The sequence below is a fragment of the Panthera tigris genome, chromosome D3, assembly GCF_018350195.1.
Source record: "Panthera tigris isolate Pti1 chromosome D3, P.tigris_Pti1_mat1.1, whole genome shotgun sequence".
Classification (NCBI taxonomy): domain Eukaryota; kingdom Metazoa; phylum Chordata; class Mammalia; order Carnivora; family Felidae; genus Panthera; species Panthera tigris.
This window is the reverse complement of record NC_056671.1, coordinates 93,172,405-93,189,245: the sequence shown is the minus strand read 5'-3', so window position 1 is coordinate 93,189,245 and position 16,841 is coordinate 93,172,405. Positions and strand designations below refer to the sequence as shown.

At 50.0% G+C, this 16,841-nt stretch overlaps 1 protein-coding gene across 10 annotated transcripts in view; it reads right to left on the bottom strand.

Annotated features, from left to right (window-relative positions):
* The window catches only part of ATP9B (ATPase phospholipid transporting 9B (putative)), a 250,847-nt gene that overhangs the window by 36,053 nt on the left and 197,953 nt on the right, over window positions 1-16,841 (bottom strand). For all 10 annotated transcript variants that reach the window (XM_042961538.1, XM_042961540.1, XM_042961539.1 and 7 more), the window contains 2 exons: window positions 16,147-16,259; window positions 11,984-12,232 (listed from right to left, as the gene is read on the bottom strand). In XM_042961538.1, the coding sequence (XP_042817472.1) occupies window positions 11,984-12,232; window positions 16,147-16,259 (362 nt within the window). The remainder of the gene's footprint in view (window positions 1-11,983; window positions 12,233-16,146; window positions 16,260-16,841) is intronic.

Genomic DNA, 16,841 nt, shown 5'->3' with positions numbered 1-16,841 from the left:
AAGGGCACACCTCTGATCCTGGGAAGGACCCACGTGTCTGAACCCGGGTGACCAGGGGTTAAGGCCGAGGCGGCACAGCCCCACGCCGCAGACCTGAAGGCGGGCGGGCGGGTCTTCCCGCGGCAGGAAGCGCTCACACGCTCTCGGCTCCTGCCCACGGCAGGGATGGACCGACTCGGCCCCCCACGCAGTCCACGCACACAGGCTGCCGAGCAAAGGCTTGGTGGTCTCGCCGGCCGTACTGGCTGGGGCGGGGCAGCCACGGTGGCCTCCCCCCCACGCTTTGCCACCCCGTGGCCACTCTCCGCTGCAGAGGATGGCAGGGCAGACCCTCCGAGGGCTGGGCGAGCCCCCAGACTCCCGACCCACACCCCAGGAGCAGTCTGCATTTTTTCTACCTCCTGCACCCCGGCCCTGCTCTGGGCGTGTGTGCAGGCACAGGGACGCGTGTGGGCCTTCTTGCTCCTGAGCTGAGCGGCCGGGCTGGAGGGCAGTCTGGCATCCTGTAGGCGTGTTGAGCGTTAACCAGAGTCACTGTGCAGCTCGCATTAGAACTCACATCGTCTGGTTTTCAAGTGTGTTACTGGGCTCCTCGAGTTTGCCAAGATCCTAAAACCACGCTACGGATAACACGGCACTGATTCAGAGCACCCCAGAGACACATGGCCGTCACAGGAGCAGCATGGGGGAATGTGGGTCCTGCAGCCCACCTCGGGTGGGAAAGGAAGCGCACACTGGACACGCTTTTCCTATAAAACTTCGATATAAACTGCAAATGGCCCCACACTCCCCAGGTGAAGGGCAACTGTGACGTTCTGACCCGTCAAGTGTCTCTTCTTGCCGACGCCCCATCACCTCCTCGGGCCCCCCAGTCGGGACTTCAGGCTCTACCGGAGGACTCACACCCGTGTGCCATTTACTGTACGCGTGTCCGCACAACCCCCCCTAGGGAGCGGCTTGTAACCGCGTCACGTCAGTGCAGGTGCCCATACAACTGTTTTTAATCATCATCGTTTCGAGGACTAAGTCTCCACGTGACGCCAACCAGGAGTGTGACCCCTTTCACAAGACAGATGCCTTAATCACCGTCCTAATGCGAGTTGCTCAGTGAAGGGTGAACAGAGGGTCTCGCTCCGGCTTTGAGCTTTCCCACCTCGTCTCAGAGCACATTGGGGAGTGCAGGGCACCTGGTCGGATTCATACCAACTCTCTCATTTCTGAAAGAGAGTAGTGTTTATCCAGAAAGCCTCCTAGAAACAGCTTAAATCCAGCGATATTAAATGTAGAAATTAACTAAAATTTCAGAGGTGTTGGCGTTTGGCTCTGTTTTCTTCCTAAAGACACGTAAGCAGTTAAAACACACGTCCTCTTTGAAAGCCTGCAAGCCTCGCCTGCTGTATGGGGGATGGGGGGGGGCTACAAGCGTGAGGGCTGGAGACCATAGCTGCACACATGCACACGCACACACACACGCGCACATGCACGCACACACACACGTGCACACACACGGTGAGAGTGCTGCATCCACAGCCCTGCTGTGCGGGAATGGCCACCTGGCTTTTGCCCAGGGAGGTGTGGCTACGGACGTGGACACTACACTTGGAACCAACCCATGGACCCCCAGCCTCTGCCCGTCCCAGGTCTGTGCTCAGGGCTGGCTTGGTGAACCGGCCCGACGCCCCCTCTCCACCATGCTACAGCAGGCCTTCTCTCCCGCCTCCACTGCTCCGGAAGGTTCCCTGGGCTGCCTAAGGTGCTGCGTCCTGGCTCCCTTCCCTGTGCTCCTTCGGGTGTACCCACTCTTCTCTGAGTGGCCATCGTGACAACCTACACTTACACGTGCGGGGGTCTGCTTGTTGGTCACGTCCCGCACCCCAACCCGCAGCACATCTGGGACTTCCACGCCGGAGGCGCTCGTGTGGCCAGCACGGGACAGTCCTCCAGCCACAGAGAGCGGATGGTCTCTTACCCGGAGCGACTTAGGAGTGGAAAGCTGCTGGGGCACCTGACACAGGTGCCAGTGCATAAATGGGGCTGTTCTGAGCACCTGCTTGTGTGAGGCACTCTCCCCAGTTCTGGGAGGAGACTGGTGAGCAACCCCCCCCAGCATCACCGGGGCTGGGAGCTAAGAAACGACGGTCTCCCTGGAAGTTACCAGTCCGCCTTTAGACCATTTCTTCACATACAAGACGCCAGTCATCTGAAGGAAGCACCGAGCCTTACTCTTAAGGTCTTATTATTACCGTAAAATGTTTCTTTATTTGGGGGGGTGGGGTGGGGCAGAGAGAGGCAGAGAAAATCCCAAGCAGACTCTGTGCACTCAGTGCAGAGCCCCACGCAGGGCTTGAACCCGTGAACTGTGAGATCATGACCTGAGCTAAAACCAAGAGGTGCTCGCTTAACCGACCGAGCCACCCAGGCACCCCACCTTTACTTTTTGTTGTTAAGTATTAAGTATCATGCTAATGACAGGATTCTTCACACATGCCCTTTATTAGGTTGAACAAATTCTTTTATTTCTAGTTTACTGGGAGATTTTATTAGGAATGGATGTTTGATTTCAGTCAAGAGTGTTTTTCCCCCTGAAGCTACTGAAATGATCATATGGATTTTCCCCTTTGTCCTGTAGATAAATTATACTGATTGATTCATCACAGTTGAACCAACCTTGCATTCCTGGAATAAGCCCCACTTGATCATGATGTATTACCTTTTTTATTTGTTGCCAGGCTTTATCCACTCCTACTTTGTAAGAGTTTTGCGTCTACGTTCATAAGTGATTACGTTTCCAGTTTCTCATAATGCCTTTGTCTGGCATCAGTATCACTTTACCACCAGAGAAGCGTTTCTTCCCCTGTTGTATTCCAGAAGAGTTTGTACAGAATTGGTATTGTTTCCTCTTAAACATTTGGTAGAGTTCACCTGAAGCCACCTAGCCCTGGATGTGGAAAGGTAACTGCAAATGAAATTTCTTGACGAGATACAAGAGCTGTGATGGCTCTGGGTGTTTTCAGTAACGTGAGAGAGCTGGGGGAGAGGAGGAGAAATTACTGATAATGCGCATGAGCATACACCCTGTTCTTTTGCTGGGCAACTGAGGCCAACACGGGTACGTGGTTTCTGGGCCCCTGGAGCAGTGCGCTTCACGGGAGGCTCTTCTGCACTGGCAAAAGGCAGATTCACAGAACAGTCTAACGGGATGATGTGCATCTACTTAATTTATTAAGCAACGTATATTGCAACCTTAACACTTAGTGAAATAAACTGTTAAAAAAATTTTTTTAATGTTTATTTATTTTTGAGAGAGGGAGAGACAGAGTAAAGGCTGGGGAGGGGCAGAGAGAGAGAGAGAGAGGGAAATGCAGAATCCGAAGCAGGCTCCAGGCTCCAAGCTGTCAGCACAGAGCCCGATGTGGGGCTCGAACTCACGAGCTGTGAGATCATGACCTGAGCTGAAGTCGGACACTTAACTGACTGAGGCCACCCAGGTGCCCCGAAATAAACTGTTTTTAAAACAAATTAGAAACAATATAAGGAACAACAGAAGGATTTTTGATTCTGCAGATTTAGTTTCAGTAGGTTGGGGAGAAATCTAGACATCGGGGGGTCTAGAACTCCTCAAATGTGTCCAAAGGCGGTCCAGGGCTGATAATGACCAGAACAATCATTCTGGCATTAAAAACAAAACTGCCCTTGGCCTTGGATGAGATGCCAGCATTTTCTGCGCTTACTTCTGTTCATAAATGAGGACACCTCTTTCAGAGAAGATTAAGAGTGTAGGTAAAGCATTAATAAGTGTGCTTTAAAGTCTAGCTTTAAAATTAGTTGTTTTAATCCGCACTACATGTTCCTACTTAGGTTCATGATTAAATATTTTTATTGTTGTGGTTTCGTGAATGGGACACTGTCTTCAATGTAACAGGCTGTGGTCGATACAGAAGAGTGTATGGGTTTGTGTATTTTTATTGGGGTCTCCTGAATCTTTGCCTAGATATACGGTCACACCATGTCTAAGGCGTAATTTTATTTTCTTGTAATAACTGCCATGATTTTTCCCTGCCATGCTGTCTGGATAGAGCATCCGGGACAGACAGTTTGAAATGGCATTGATGTTAGCAAACATCTTTGTTTTATCCTTCGCTTGGGAAGGACTGCACAGTCTATCCGGTGTGACGGTGAGTATTGGTTTAAGACAGGTAGCATGGATCACGTTAAGAAAGATCTGTCTGTTTTCAATGGACTATTGCTGGATTTGGAGAGGAAGCTAGTTTGTCTGTTTTGATCTGGAATGGGTACTGGGTTTTAACTTAAATGCCTTTTTAAAAGTCTCTAATGGAAGTGAGATTATCAAGTGGCTTTCAACTTCTACAGAGCCGTACGGACACATCTCCTAGTCAGTCGTTCTTGTATCCCTGGGGAAGAGGTCACCTGGTCACGGTCATTCAGTAGTACTGTAGCTTTGTTGGCCTTATAGGATTTCTGGATCTTTGTTTGTAAGATTTATCTCTGAGTTCCTTTTGTACTGTGTGTATATTTATACTGTGTGTCTTGATCAGATTTTAGAACTTAGGAATAAGTTGGCCTTATGAAATGACTTAGAAGGTTTTGTACTATTTTCCTTGTTCAGAAAAGTTTTGGGTGGGATTTATTTTTGGCTTAAAATAACTGGCCTATAAAACTGTCTGGTCCAAAGTGGTTTTGGCAACTTTTTGAATTTTGTTTGTGGTCTACTCAGGTTTTAGGTGTTTTAGACTCCACTTGGCTAATTTATATTTTTCCCGAACATGGTTACTTAATGAACTTTTCAAAAATATTAGCATTGGGGCTGTTCAATACACTCACAAAAATTGAAGCCTGTTTGTCTGGTATACACTCCTCACGTGCAAATTTTGTGTGTATGCTTAGTCTGCATTCACTGTTTGGTATTATTTACTAATTTTGCCAGTCATTTTCCCATTTTACGTAGCTTTTGAATTTATTGTCTTCTCAGCCATTCCTTTTTGTTTTCCTTTCCTTTTATTTCCTTTGGTTTTGTTTTGTCTTCTAAATTGTTTACTTGGATGCAAGCTCACTTACTTCTCCTTACGGGTGAGCACTGCCTCCGGTTTGGCTTGCAGGGTGCTCGGCAGGATGCCCCCTGGCAGAAGCGGACTTTCGTCTGCTGACTGCACCTGCTACAGTGCGAGCAGGAGCTGTTCAGCGTCCCCACGGAGGTCACGCCGTGTCCTGGCCTCTCCTGACCATGGCTTCTCTCGGGTCCTATTCCCTACACTAACAGGACGTACACACAAAGCTGCTGAGGGTGGATAGAAATTGTCAGGTCTCCGGCTCAGAATCTCTCTCAGGAGCAGGTAACGCGCTGCTGCCCGCTATCCCGGTGAGGCCCTCTCCGTGGGCAGAAGCAGGGCACGCGGCTTTCCCTGTTCCCTGGGGGCGCTCACGGTGACGGTGTGGGCCACCTAGCACCCCGGCTCCCGTATCCGTGGCCCACAGAACACGAAACCTTCCTGGCACTCAGGCGTGGGCTCCTTAGTAAGAAAGTTTCGGTCTCCACGTGATCTCATCTGGTCGGGCAGCCTTGTCACTACCTGAATAAAACGTGGGGGGTTAGTTTGTCACATCTTCCTCGGGTGCTGCCATGTTCCTACGGAAGCGACTGCTGACGTACTAGGATGTGATCCTGAGAGGTATTCCTCTGATATGTGAAGAGAGCTCAGAGCTTAGAGGCTCACATTTCAAATGACTATTTCTAGCATTACTGAGCTTATAGAAATTTCTAATAATGTGACTACTGACAATAATACGAAGGTAAAGAGACTTGAAACGTGAATATAAAAACTACATTTGGAGGAAGCCTGGGCTAAATGTCAGCCACAGGCCGCTTAGTGACATCCAACCCTTGTCACGGGCAACTTATGAACACATCGTCACCTCTCCATGCTCAGGAGCCAGTACAGGAAAGTATTCCCAGGGTCCTACCACATGAGAGAAAACAGAATATGAGGCAAGGTCTGATCACTAATTTTTCCCTACAATCCCATTATCCAGAAACTTCTGTGCTATTACTAACGAAAAGCTTGGGGACATTACTTTTCTCCTCTTGGCAGTTACACACACACCTGGCAGTTCTGCTCAGGGATGCATTTCTTACCAGGCGCCTTTGAAATCGTAACCCGATCACTGACCCACACATCTTCCACTGCGGTCCCACCAGCACGCTCATAACCGAATGGAGTCACGAACACGAGAGGCAAGCTGGTCACCCGGAAAAACTGCCCCCAACAGTCACGGCGGGCCGTGCGTGCGCCTTCTCTGCTGCTCCCGAGAGCAGGGCTTCCGACGCCGACAGGGACCTGAGCCCACACGTGCTGACAAGCGCCACGGTCCGTCCCACTGTGAGGAGCACCCGCGACAAAGTGAGTGTAAAACGAGAGCACACCGTGCGCGGGACGGCTCGCTTTGGTAAGTCCAGAAGCAGCGCCAGTAAGGATGCGATAGTCTTCCATATTTAAATAATCCACTTGTAGTCTGGCATAAATTTTAGCCGATTCTTACCAAGAAATGTCTAAGTGAGGAGCTAACATCTACACCTGAAAATAATATGCAAACGCAGACCTCGCCTACGTGCAGGATGAGGCCACGGTGCGGACGAGAACATTGCTAGCGAGTAGCTAGCGTTCAGAAGTCAGCAGTCCTTAAAGTCACAGCCGACTGATCTTTTTGGACCAAAAGACACCAGAGCCCTTCAAGGTTTGTGTCACCATATGCCCTGATTGCTTGAGCTGACAACCTTCCAACGCCAAGGCTCTGCCCGCTGAGCTCGTACCCGCCAGGACTGCTCGTGACATTCAGGGTCCTGGCTTCCTCTACCTGCGCTGGACACAGGACAGCTGGAGGGGGCTGGGTTGCAACTCTGTCCAGGGATTTCCAGGCAACGCCCACTGTTCACTAAGCTGCAATTTGCTCTGCTGACGCCGTAGAGACAAAGCGACGGGCAAGTGAAACTTCCTACTCGCGTAGAGAAAATGAACTATTGATCACTTATCATAAGGAACAGGACAGGGCATCGGGGCTCCACGGGATGAATGCAAGACGAGCTGCTGCCACTCCAGCACTGCCACCTGCCGCACCTTAAAGTATCACCCGCGTTCCACGACCACACGTCGCCACAAGTATTCAGTGACCGCACCTCAGTTTAACATGAGCTGCCCCAGAATGCAATTATTTGTATGAGACATTCACTTGCGCACATCCGCAGGGAGGGAAAAGACCCTCTGTTTGCAGGAAAATGGAAAGGAAGGCCGCTTCTGTTGTGAGGAAATGCAACTGTGACGTCAGACTCGGACACAGGAACGTTCGACTTCAGCGCGTCCTTTCGAAAGACAAAGAGGACGCGAGAGCCGTGAGTACGCAGGGACCGTGAGGGCGGAGTGCTGAGGCGGAATCTGCTACAAAGCTCCCGAGCGATAGCACTGCTTATTAACCACACATGTTGTGATAGGTCAACGCTGAGGTCAGACAGAAACCATCAATTGAGCCATTTCCCTGAACAAAGCTCCAGGGTGCAATATTCTAAGCACTTTATTCAATAAAAAATGCTTTTAAAACGGTGCTTTGGTGATTGGGAACACTGCCATCATCCGTCAACCTAACTGCAGCAAAGTTCAATAAGCTAAATAATGAACCATTTAGATGATTTTCCTTGGGCCTCGGGGATTTGCAGACACTGCATCAATAAAGCTCTTTAAAAATTATGACAAAGTCTATTTTTTCATTTTCAGATTTAAAATCTGTTGGGGATTTTTTTAAGTTATTTAACATGCTGCTACTTCTGATCATTGCCCAATCTCCAAAGTAGAAGGAAAATTGTAAACAAGTAAAAAATTTAATTATAAGATTAGCAGTTCTATTTAGTTCTCGTAATCTCGGAATCAACGAAATCCCTCTCTACTGTGAATTCCTAATTTAAGATTTAAAAAGTGTTAGGACTTACATAAAAAAACAAAGATAAAAAACCCTATGTATTTTTTCTTCCTTCCTTCTTTTCCTCCTTCCTTTCTTTTTAGAGAGAGTGAGGAGGGTAGAGAGGTAGCGGTGAGGGAGTGCGGGGGAGGGAGGGAGGGAGGGAGAGAGAGAATCCCAAGCAGGCTCTACGCTCAGCACGGAGCCTGACGTGGGGCTCGATCCCACAATGCTGGGATCATGACCTGAGACGAAATCAAGATTCAGATGCTCGACCAACTAAGCCACCCAGGCACCCCAAAAATCCCATGTAGTTTCAGGAAATTCATATTTCTTTTTGGCAGGTATTAAGGTGAAATATGTAATATAATATTTTTAAAACAAATACAATTTTTCTTGAGAAACATCTGTGGTCTCAGCTTCCTGTGCTTAAGACTGAGAAATAATTCTTAATCCATAATCAAATGGGATTCTTGACAATTTCTAGCATGTTATAATACAGAACACAATGTATTCAACCCTTTCCTTACATGAAAAGGAATGTGGTCCATTTCCTTTACAGAGCAGTCACCAGTGGCCTACACTTGTCTCAAAGTGTCCACCGGAACGCTGAGACGGCAACTTACAGATCTTATAAATCTTAGCTATTCATCTTATAGCTTCTCCTACGTTTCCTGTTACCAAATACACATGCGCGCGCACACACACACACACGCACCAGATTCTTACATCTACGTGCAGAATGTAACACTCCCGGTGTTACTGGACGCTGACACCCAGAGGCGGCTGTGCCTGAGGGAGTGGGGGGCCTGGTCCTGCACACACCCAGTCTCCTCCATACACAACGAGCTACACTCTCGAGCTTCTCGACAACCCACAGCACCGCCGCTAATCCAACGTTCACAGCCTGAGCCAATACCCCCAAATGAGAGGGCGGGGTGACACTGTGACTCACAAAAAGATGCAGTCGGTCATCACAGTTCATTAGGTATCGAAAAGGGAAAGGCTACAAACCCCAGGGCTCTGGTTCCCACTCGATGTCATGGCCTGATATTGCCAGGAGACTGGTTTCTGGATAATTACCAAGGTCTGCTCCCCACACCTCCCTGCACGGCCTGGGCCTTGGGGCCCGGCCGAGATCTGTGCACCCCACATCTGCAGGGGGAGGAGGGGCCCAGCTGAGACTTGCGCACTCCACACCCACGGAAGGGATGGGGGGCTCGGCTGAGACCTGTACACCCCATATTTGCAAGTGGAGGGGTCCCGGCTGAGACCCATGCATCCCACACCTGTGGGAGAGAGGGAGGGCCTGGCAGAGACCTGTGCACCCCATATCCGCGGGGGGGCCCGGCTGAGACCCGTGCACCCCACATCCGCAGGGGGGAGGGGGGCCTGGCTGAGACCCACACACCCGAGAAGGAAGACGAGGGTCCCAGGAGGCACAGTAAGAGCACAGCCTGCCCCCCACACCCCTGCAGCACCACGTACCCTGCGCCCAGGATGTGCCAGAGGGTGACCCAGACAGGACACCGTGGAGGTAATGGTTCAGGATCAAGCAGATTTGAGACCCTGCTTTGTCTTCAGCCTTTTTCATTCTTTTCAGTGTAAGAAAACCGAGTAATTCCAAGAGTAACAGAGTTACTGTAAAGCTGTCCAACAGTAATGGTGTTTAGGAAACAGTAAGGGCTCCCTTTATCTCGTCCTCATCAACGAGAACCAAGGACGGGGTGCCTGGTGGGCGCAGGCGAAGACGCCCGGGCAGAAGTCGGGGTGCGGCACTCGGGGCGCCCGTGGGAGGACCCTGCGGGGAAGGGGTGCAAGGGACGCGACAGCGGCCACAGGAGGAAGGACGTGCGGGTGTGGGCACAGACACCAGGAGGGGGCTCCAGGCGTGAGTTTGAGGGGGGAGAGGAGCAGCGGCCCTGGTCTGGGCTTTCCACGGCGAAAGGAAAACAACCCAACTTCTACCTTTTTGGCTGGTTTCTCACCACCTTTAAGTTCTTACACGAGAAATGACGTGTTGCCCTAATTTCTAACTTAGTTTGTTCTGGTTACTATCAGATAATTTCTTGACTAAATAATCGAAGAAATGCCAATGTAACTAAATCCGCAAAAATGAATTTGGTTTCCAGAAAATACAGCAGTGCATAAAGCTTTGTAAAAAAACACTACAAATCTGGAGGTGCTGTTTTCATCATTATGAAGTCACGTCTTTGTTTCCACTGGGGGACCCTTGGGGGGCGCTGCCCAGGAACCGCTCAGACCACTGGCCCACCTGGCTCCTGGCTCGGGCGCTGGCAGCACGCCCTGGGAGGGGCCGCGGGAAGACGGCCAGGACCCGGGGGCTCTCAGCCGTGGGTGCACCTTAGCGCGTCCCCAGAATGGAGAAGCGTCCAGCCCCACGAGGCCCACCCAACAATCACCGGTGGAACTGAGCCCGTGCGCAGAAAAAGGCAGATAAACAAAACAGACAAAAGACAATCGAGGTTGTGAGCGCACCTGATGTGCGGACAGGATCAAGGGTGCCGATGTGTCCACCCGTGGCGCCCCAGGAGGCCGCAGACAAGGGCTGAGGGCACCTCTGGGAACGAGACACGTCAGGACGGTCACAACCCGCCTTCTTCCGCTGCAGGGAGAGGACACAAGCCCCTTCCAGATGTGCCAGCCTGGCCAGGGCTCCTCCGTTCAGCCCCGCAACACAGGCTGCACGGTCCTCTCTGCCCGCGGCCACAAGCTGGCTCGGCCGTTACTCCTGGGATGCCTTTCCTAACACTTTAAACTCACCGCTTACCTTGTGACTTCCTGACTGATTTTAATCACTGAAACAGGGTGCAATGGTTCCAGGCTCTGCGGGGTACGTGTGGGAGCACCCGCCACTTCCCGTTCCCAGCTGCACAATGTGGCCCTGAGCGTCCGCGGCCTCACCAGCTTCCCGATGCTGACACCCCGGCAGTAATGCGACACCCAGTTTCCCTGCAGTGATGTTATTACAGTGGAAGGACCCTGCTCTTCTGAAATAACGTTGATAACAAGAATCACCAGGCTCCTCTTTAAAACATCAGACTTTTTTAAAAAAAAACTATGATTTTGGGGCGCCTGGGTGGCTCAGTCAGTTGAGCCCCTGACTTCGGCTCAGGTCATGATCTCACGCTCTCAAGGTCTGTGAGTTTGGGCCCCAACAGCTCAGAGCCTGGAGCCTGCTTCGGATTCTGTGTCTCCCTCTCTCTCTGCCCCTCCCCCGCTCATGCTCTGTCTGTCTGTCTCTCTCTCTCTCTCTCAAAAATAAATAAAGGTTAAAACACCCTGTGATTGGGGGTTATTGTATGATCCAGTTTTAGCAGGTAAAGAAGCTTGTTTGCTTCCACAGTTTGATGACAGAATCATCTCTGAAGAACCCGGAGTAGAAAACAATACATAAGAGAACTGTGTTTAAAATATACTGGCTGTACAGGAATTGGACAAATTAATTTAACAATCTAAAAATCAAAAAATGATGCAAAGGTAGAAATGACTAATTTACTGCATTTAGGATTTTACTGTTTCGTTTGTCTTCTGCAGAGTTTTGAGACGATTTGCATCCCAATTCTCTTTTGAAATAGATACACTATATCTCAATTCTGGCAAAAAACAAAAACAAAAAACCCAAAAAGCCCTGGAAATTTACTTGGAGGAGAGAGAGGACGATGAGGCAGGAACAGCCCAAGTCTCAGCAGCTTTAGGAAGATGGGACTTGGTCACAAAAGTTCTGGATTCTCTCATGTGCTTTCCGGTAACGGACTTAGACTTTTTGGGAGATGTGGACACACTGAGACCAAGGGCCCGTCTTGGAAAGGACCCTGACGCCAGGGGCTGCCAGCCGGGAAGAGCCGCGTGGCCCCTGGCCCGTAGCTAAGGCCTGCTAGAACTATGGTAAAGCTCGCCTCTCACCCCGTGAGAGAACTCATTCTCGCGCCTTCTGAGCCCGACTGAAACCCAAGGTGATGAGTTCTGTACTCTGATTCTCCAAGAGGCCCCAACTGACCTCGTCCGGGCTGGCGGCCTGGTAGGTCCGGTTCCCGTCGCTGAAGTCCTGATCTGCCTCGGCGTACTCGGCCTCCCCGCCCACACCGGCTCGGGACTCGTACACAGGGCTCACGTTGTGGCACAGCGCGATGGCCTTCACCGCTTCGTGCACTCGGCTGCTGACACTTTTTCTGACTTTGGGAGCTGAAGACTGGGCTTTTCTCGGAGGCGTTGAACTGGCATTGTTTCCGCCAGCCTGGGACTGCGTCTGGTAAAATACGGAATGTCATAAAGTTGAAAATACAATATAGTTGATGCTGGAGTTATTAGCATATGCTATTTTTATAAGCTAGTTAGCTAGGGATAGGAAAAGCAGCTTGGGGCGCCTGGGTGGCTCGGTCAAGTGTCCAACTCTTGATTTTGGCTCAGGTCATGGGATCGAGCCCCACACTGGGCTCTGTGCTGGGCCTGGAGCCTGCTTGAGATTCTCTCTCTCTCCCTCTACTCCTCTCCCCTGCTCATGTATATGTTCTCAATCTCTCTAAAATAAAATACCAAAAAGAAAAAGAAAGAAAGAAACAAAGAAAGAGGAAAGGAAGAAGAAAGAAAGAAAGAAAGAAAGAAAGAAAGAAAGAAAGAAAGAAAGGAGAAGAAGAATAAAGGAAGGAAGGAAGGAAGGAAGGAAGGAAGGAAGGAAGGAAGGAAGAAAGGAAGGAAGAAACAAAGAAAGAGGAAAGAAAAAGAAAGAAAGAAAGAAAGAAAGAAAGAAAAGAAAGAAAGAAAGAAGAAACAAAGAAAGAAGAAAGGAAGGAAGAAACAAAGAAAGAGGAAAGAAAGAAAGAAAGAAGAAAGAAGCAAAGAAAGAAAGAAAGAAGGAAGAAGCAAAGAAAGAAGAAGGAAGGAAGGAGAAACAAAGAAAGAAGAAACAAAGAAAGAAGAAAGAAGGAAGGAAGGAAGGAAGGAAGAAGAAACAATGAAAGAAGAAAGAAAGAAAGAAAGAAAGAAAGAAAGAAAGAAAGAAAGAAAGAAAGAAGAAGAAAGGAAGGGAGGAAGGAAGGAAGGAAGGAAGGAAGGAAAAGTAGCTCGATTTGATTATGTGGTTTGATTCGGATTCCCTTCTACAGAACAGCTATTACTACGGTTGTCATACGTACCAAAATATTTGTTTCAATACTTAAAATCTGGGAGTTTCCTCTGACTAGATTCACTTGGGCCACGGCATTAACTTGCTGAGTCCTTACTAACTCATGCTGATCCTCCCTCTAACGATGGGGCACGCCGAGGAACAAACAGTAGACTCATAAGTGCTGTCACTTTTCTTTAACAGTGCCGTACCTCAAGTGGTATAAAGCTAACAGCAGGAGGAAAATGCTTATGGATCTTCCTTTAAAACGATAAGTTAATCCATCTCGTGACAGCCTCTGAAGTTAGGGTCTGATTTCGTGCCCAACAATCATTACACGCAAGAAACACCGCATTCGGAGGAAGCATGATCCCCGTGTCAGATTTCAAAATCGCGCTCTCTCGAGGTGACTCCCCATTTACACCGTGCTTGGCTCTTGTCGCACTCAGCCGTGTCCGGGGGAGCTCACCTTCGCCAGCGAGGCGGGCGGCTACTCACCGTCGCCCATCCTGGAGGAGGAGGAGGAGGATGCCCCCCACCCCCCCCGCCACCAACAGGACCTCAGACATTCCTCAGTTCAGTTCACAGCCGCTCGTGAGTCCCTCCCGAGACAGTGCGTCTCCCGCTCTCGGACGGCACGTGTAGAGCCGCTGAACCGTGAACATTCTGCCCATCAAATTACAGGGTCGTCTAATGAAGGCTTTGCCCGTTCGGCACAGCAGCTGGCACTCAGAGCCACATCTGCGTGCTGCTCCCGTGGCTGCGTCGCAGCAGAGACCACGGCCGACTCCCCCTTATGAATTATGTCATGTTTATTGATGGCCGTGTGATTTAATTTCACACAGACGCCATTAAAGATTATGCCCTCCGTCACCAAATGCTGCCAGCGGGGAAACACAATCAGATTACGAAAGATCTGTTACGTTACACTGGACCTGGCAGACTATTACCATCTTAATAAAAAGACAGAATCTAAGGAATAAAATCAGTTTTACATGAAAAGTACTGTCTAACCAACGGATAGCTAACAAAAAAGATCTTTAAAAGAACTCTTACACGGAAATAAGTATTAAATATTTGTTGTTTTTATACAGTGACTTATCCTTTCTGCTTTTGATTCTTCTAGTAAAATAGCTTATTTGGAGCTATTAAAATCATACTAATGGATAATGTAAATTAGTGATCTTTTTAAAAAAAGATGTTCCCCGGTACTATTTCCAACTAGACAAAGATTACTAGAAGAGAAGTCTTTTTTCCTTTTCCTTCTTAGAATTTTCCTTCTGTTAATAAATATTCTAGGTTACACAATACTTAGCCACCCAGGTGGCTCAGTCAGTTAAGCGACCAACCCTTGATCTCAGCTCAGGTCATGATCTCGCGGTTCATGAGTTCAAGTCCCGCATAGATCCCCCTGCCTGGGATTCTCTCTCTCTTCCACTCTCTCTGCCCCTCCCCTGCTTGTGCTCTCTCTCTCTCAAAATAAATAAACACTCAGAATACTCTGTCTTGAAATGAGTGACGTCCAACTCAGTAAAGCGTTGGGTTTCCAGTTTGTACGTGAGCTTGCGTAAGTGATCAGTACATACGATAAACTTACACGCATCATGGTTCTCATCTGACAGCATCTTGAAAGTAAAGTATACGATATTCTAGTAAGTGTTACAGAAGAAAGAGAAGGTTTTCCCAAACTAAACGCAAGGCAGACAGTCCACTGGAATCTGGTCAGAGCAGAAAGCGCTCGGGGCAGGTGTGCGGAAGACAGGTCGGAAGCATGACGGTCAACACAGACGGTCCACAGCCTCCCAGAGGGCAAAGGGGAGCCTGTGGACACGTGAGCCCCTCGTCCTTGGTGGGCGGGAGACTTGGTCCTCTCCCTGACATACCACAGTGGCTGTTACTACGTGGTGACTAAACCCTACCAAAGACTGGCGAGGAGACAGAGAAGCAGCCTCGGAAGCGGTGACTGGTCCTCCACGGCGACCGCAGCCTTCAGTGCAAGGACCTTAAACAGACACCCCAGGGTTGTGAGGTGCGGTTACACAGAATCAGTGGGTCCACACGAGTGCAACACACACACTACCTGGGAACAGTCTGTGGGAAGGAACCACGCAGCCTGAAAGAAACTCTGGAAAATGGTCTATGTCTGCCGTCCCTCCGCTCGTGATCTGTGATCTGTGCACGCACAGGGCCCCATGGGCCCGACGTCGGGACCTGGAGCGTCAGGACCGTGACCGTCCCAGGCCACACCACACGTGTGTCACTTGCAGATTCCGCCGCCTACAAAGTGTCGGGCAGGTGCTGTGACTACTGGGCTGCAACCTTGTGCGAAAGCAAGTAATTCCTATTCTCACCACCTCAGCTCCTGAGGCCCCGGTGAGAAGACGAGACTTAGGTCATGTGCCCCTCTCCCACAAAAACGTCCTTACGTAATCCAGATACAGACCACACACTTACAGATGGAATAACGTGATATCTGAGGATCACTACAAACACGGTGAAGGACAAGGGCTATGGATGAAACAAAACCCACTGTGTGTGGACACCTGCTGACGTGGACGACAGGGCGACGGGCTCACCACGGTACGGTGTGCCCACTGCTATTTATTGAAAAGGCAAAAAAACATGAGAAAGTCTTATTAATTATGAAGGAAAACAGAGGGACTGTTAAGAAACACATTTGAGGGAGCACCCGGGGGGCTCAGTCGGTTAAGCACCCGACTTCAACTCAGGTCATGATCTCCCTGTCTGTGAGTTCGAGCCTCACGTCGGGCTCTGTGCTGACAGCTCGGAGCCCGGAGCCTGCTTCGGATTCAGTGTCTCCCTCTCGCTGCCCCTCCCCTGCTTGTGCTCTCTCTCTTTTTCTCAAAAATAAACAAACATTTAAAAAATTTAAAAAATAGTAATTAAATAAAATAAGTCCAAAAACTGCTTCTTGATTTATAAATTAGAACCGAATGTTTTGGGACATTCAAAGAAGTCTGCCGATTTCTGCACGAACAGACACAACAGCTCAGGCTGGCTTCCACAGAACGCGTCCGCGCCGGGGCGCGTGAGCTCACCTGCGGGCACGGATTCCTGAGGTGGCCCTGGATCTCGTCCATCGTGTCTGCTCCGTAAGACACAGTCCCCAGGTGCAGCCGCTTAAACACCATCTCGTTCTGGGTGAGGGTTCCTACGACAGGAGTGGCGAAGACGAAAATCAGTGCACACACAGGAGGCCAGCAGGCCGAACACAAGACTTCCCCACCCACGTTTCCACCCGCAGGTGGACGCTCTCCTCCCTGCTCAGGCCTCCCCTCAGCACGCTCTGGAATTCCAGCACCCAAACTGTCCTTCTGCCGAGGACCAGCGTCCGTCCTAGCTCCCTCCGCGGTGGCTGCCTGAAGACAGGGCACACTCCGCCTTTCAGTTCACGTGTGTGACCTGGCCCACATGTGAGTCCTGCACGTTCTGAGACAGGCAGGAAAGGGGAAGACGCGGCCGGTCTCCGGAGTTACACCTGAGGACGCCGCCTGAGAAAGACATCAGCCAGTCCCAAATCAGCAGGCCTACTGGTTTTTTAAAAACCCAATTTTGAAAAATTAGATATTTTCCATTGAACAGAAACAGATGCATTTAACCCTTCGCGTCCATCTGTATCACGTGGGGCGAGAGCACGTGGGCAGGAAGGCACATTCTCCCGAGCTGGGTCTCCGACCAGTGCCCTCCGCAGATGGGGAGGACCCTCCAGAGAGACAGTCAGGGGTCACTCCTG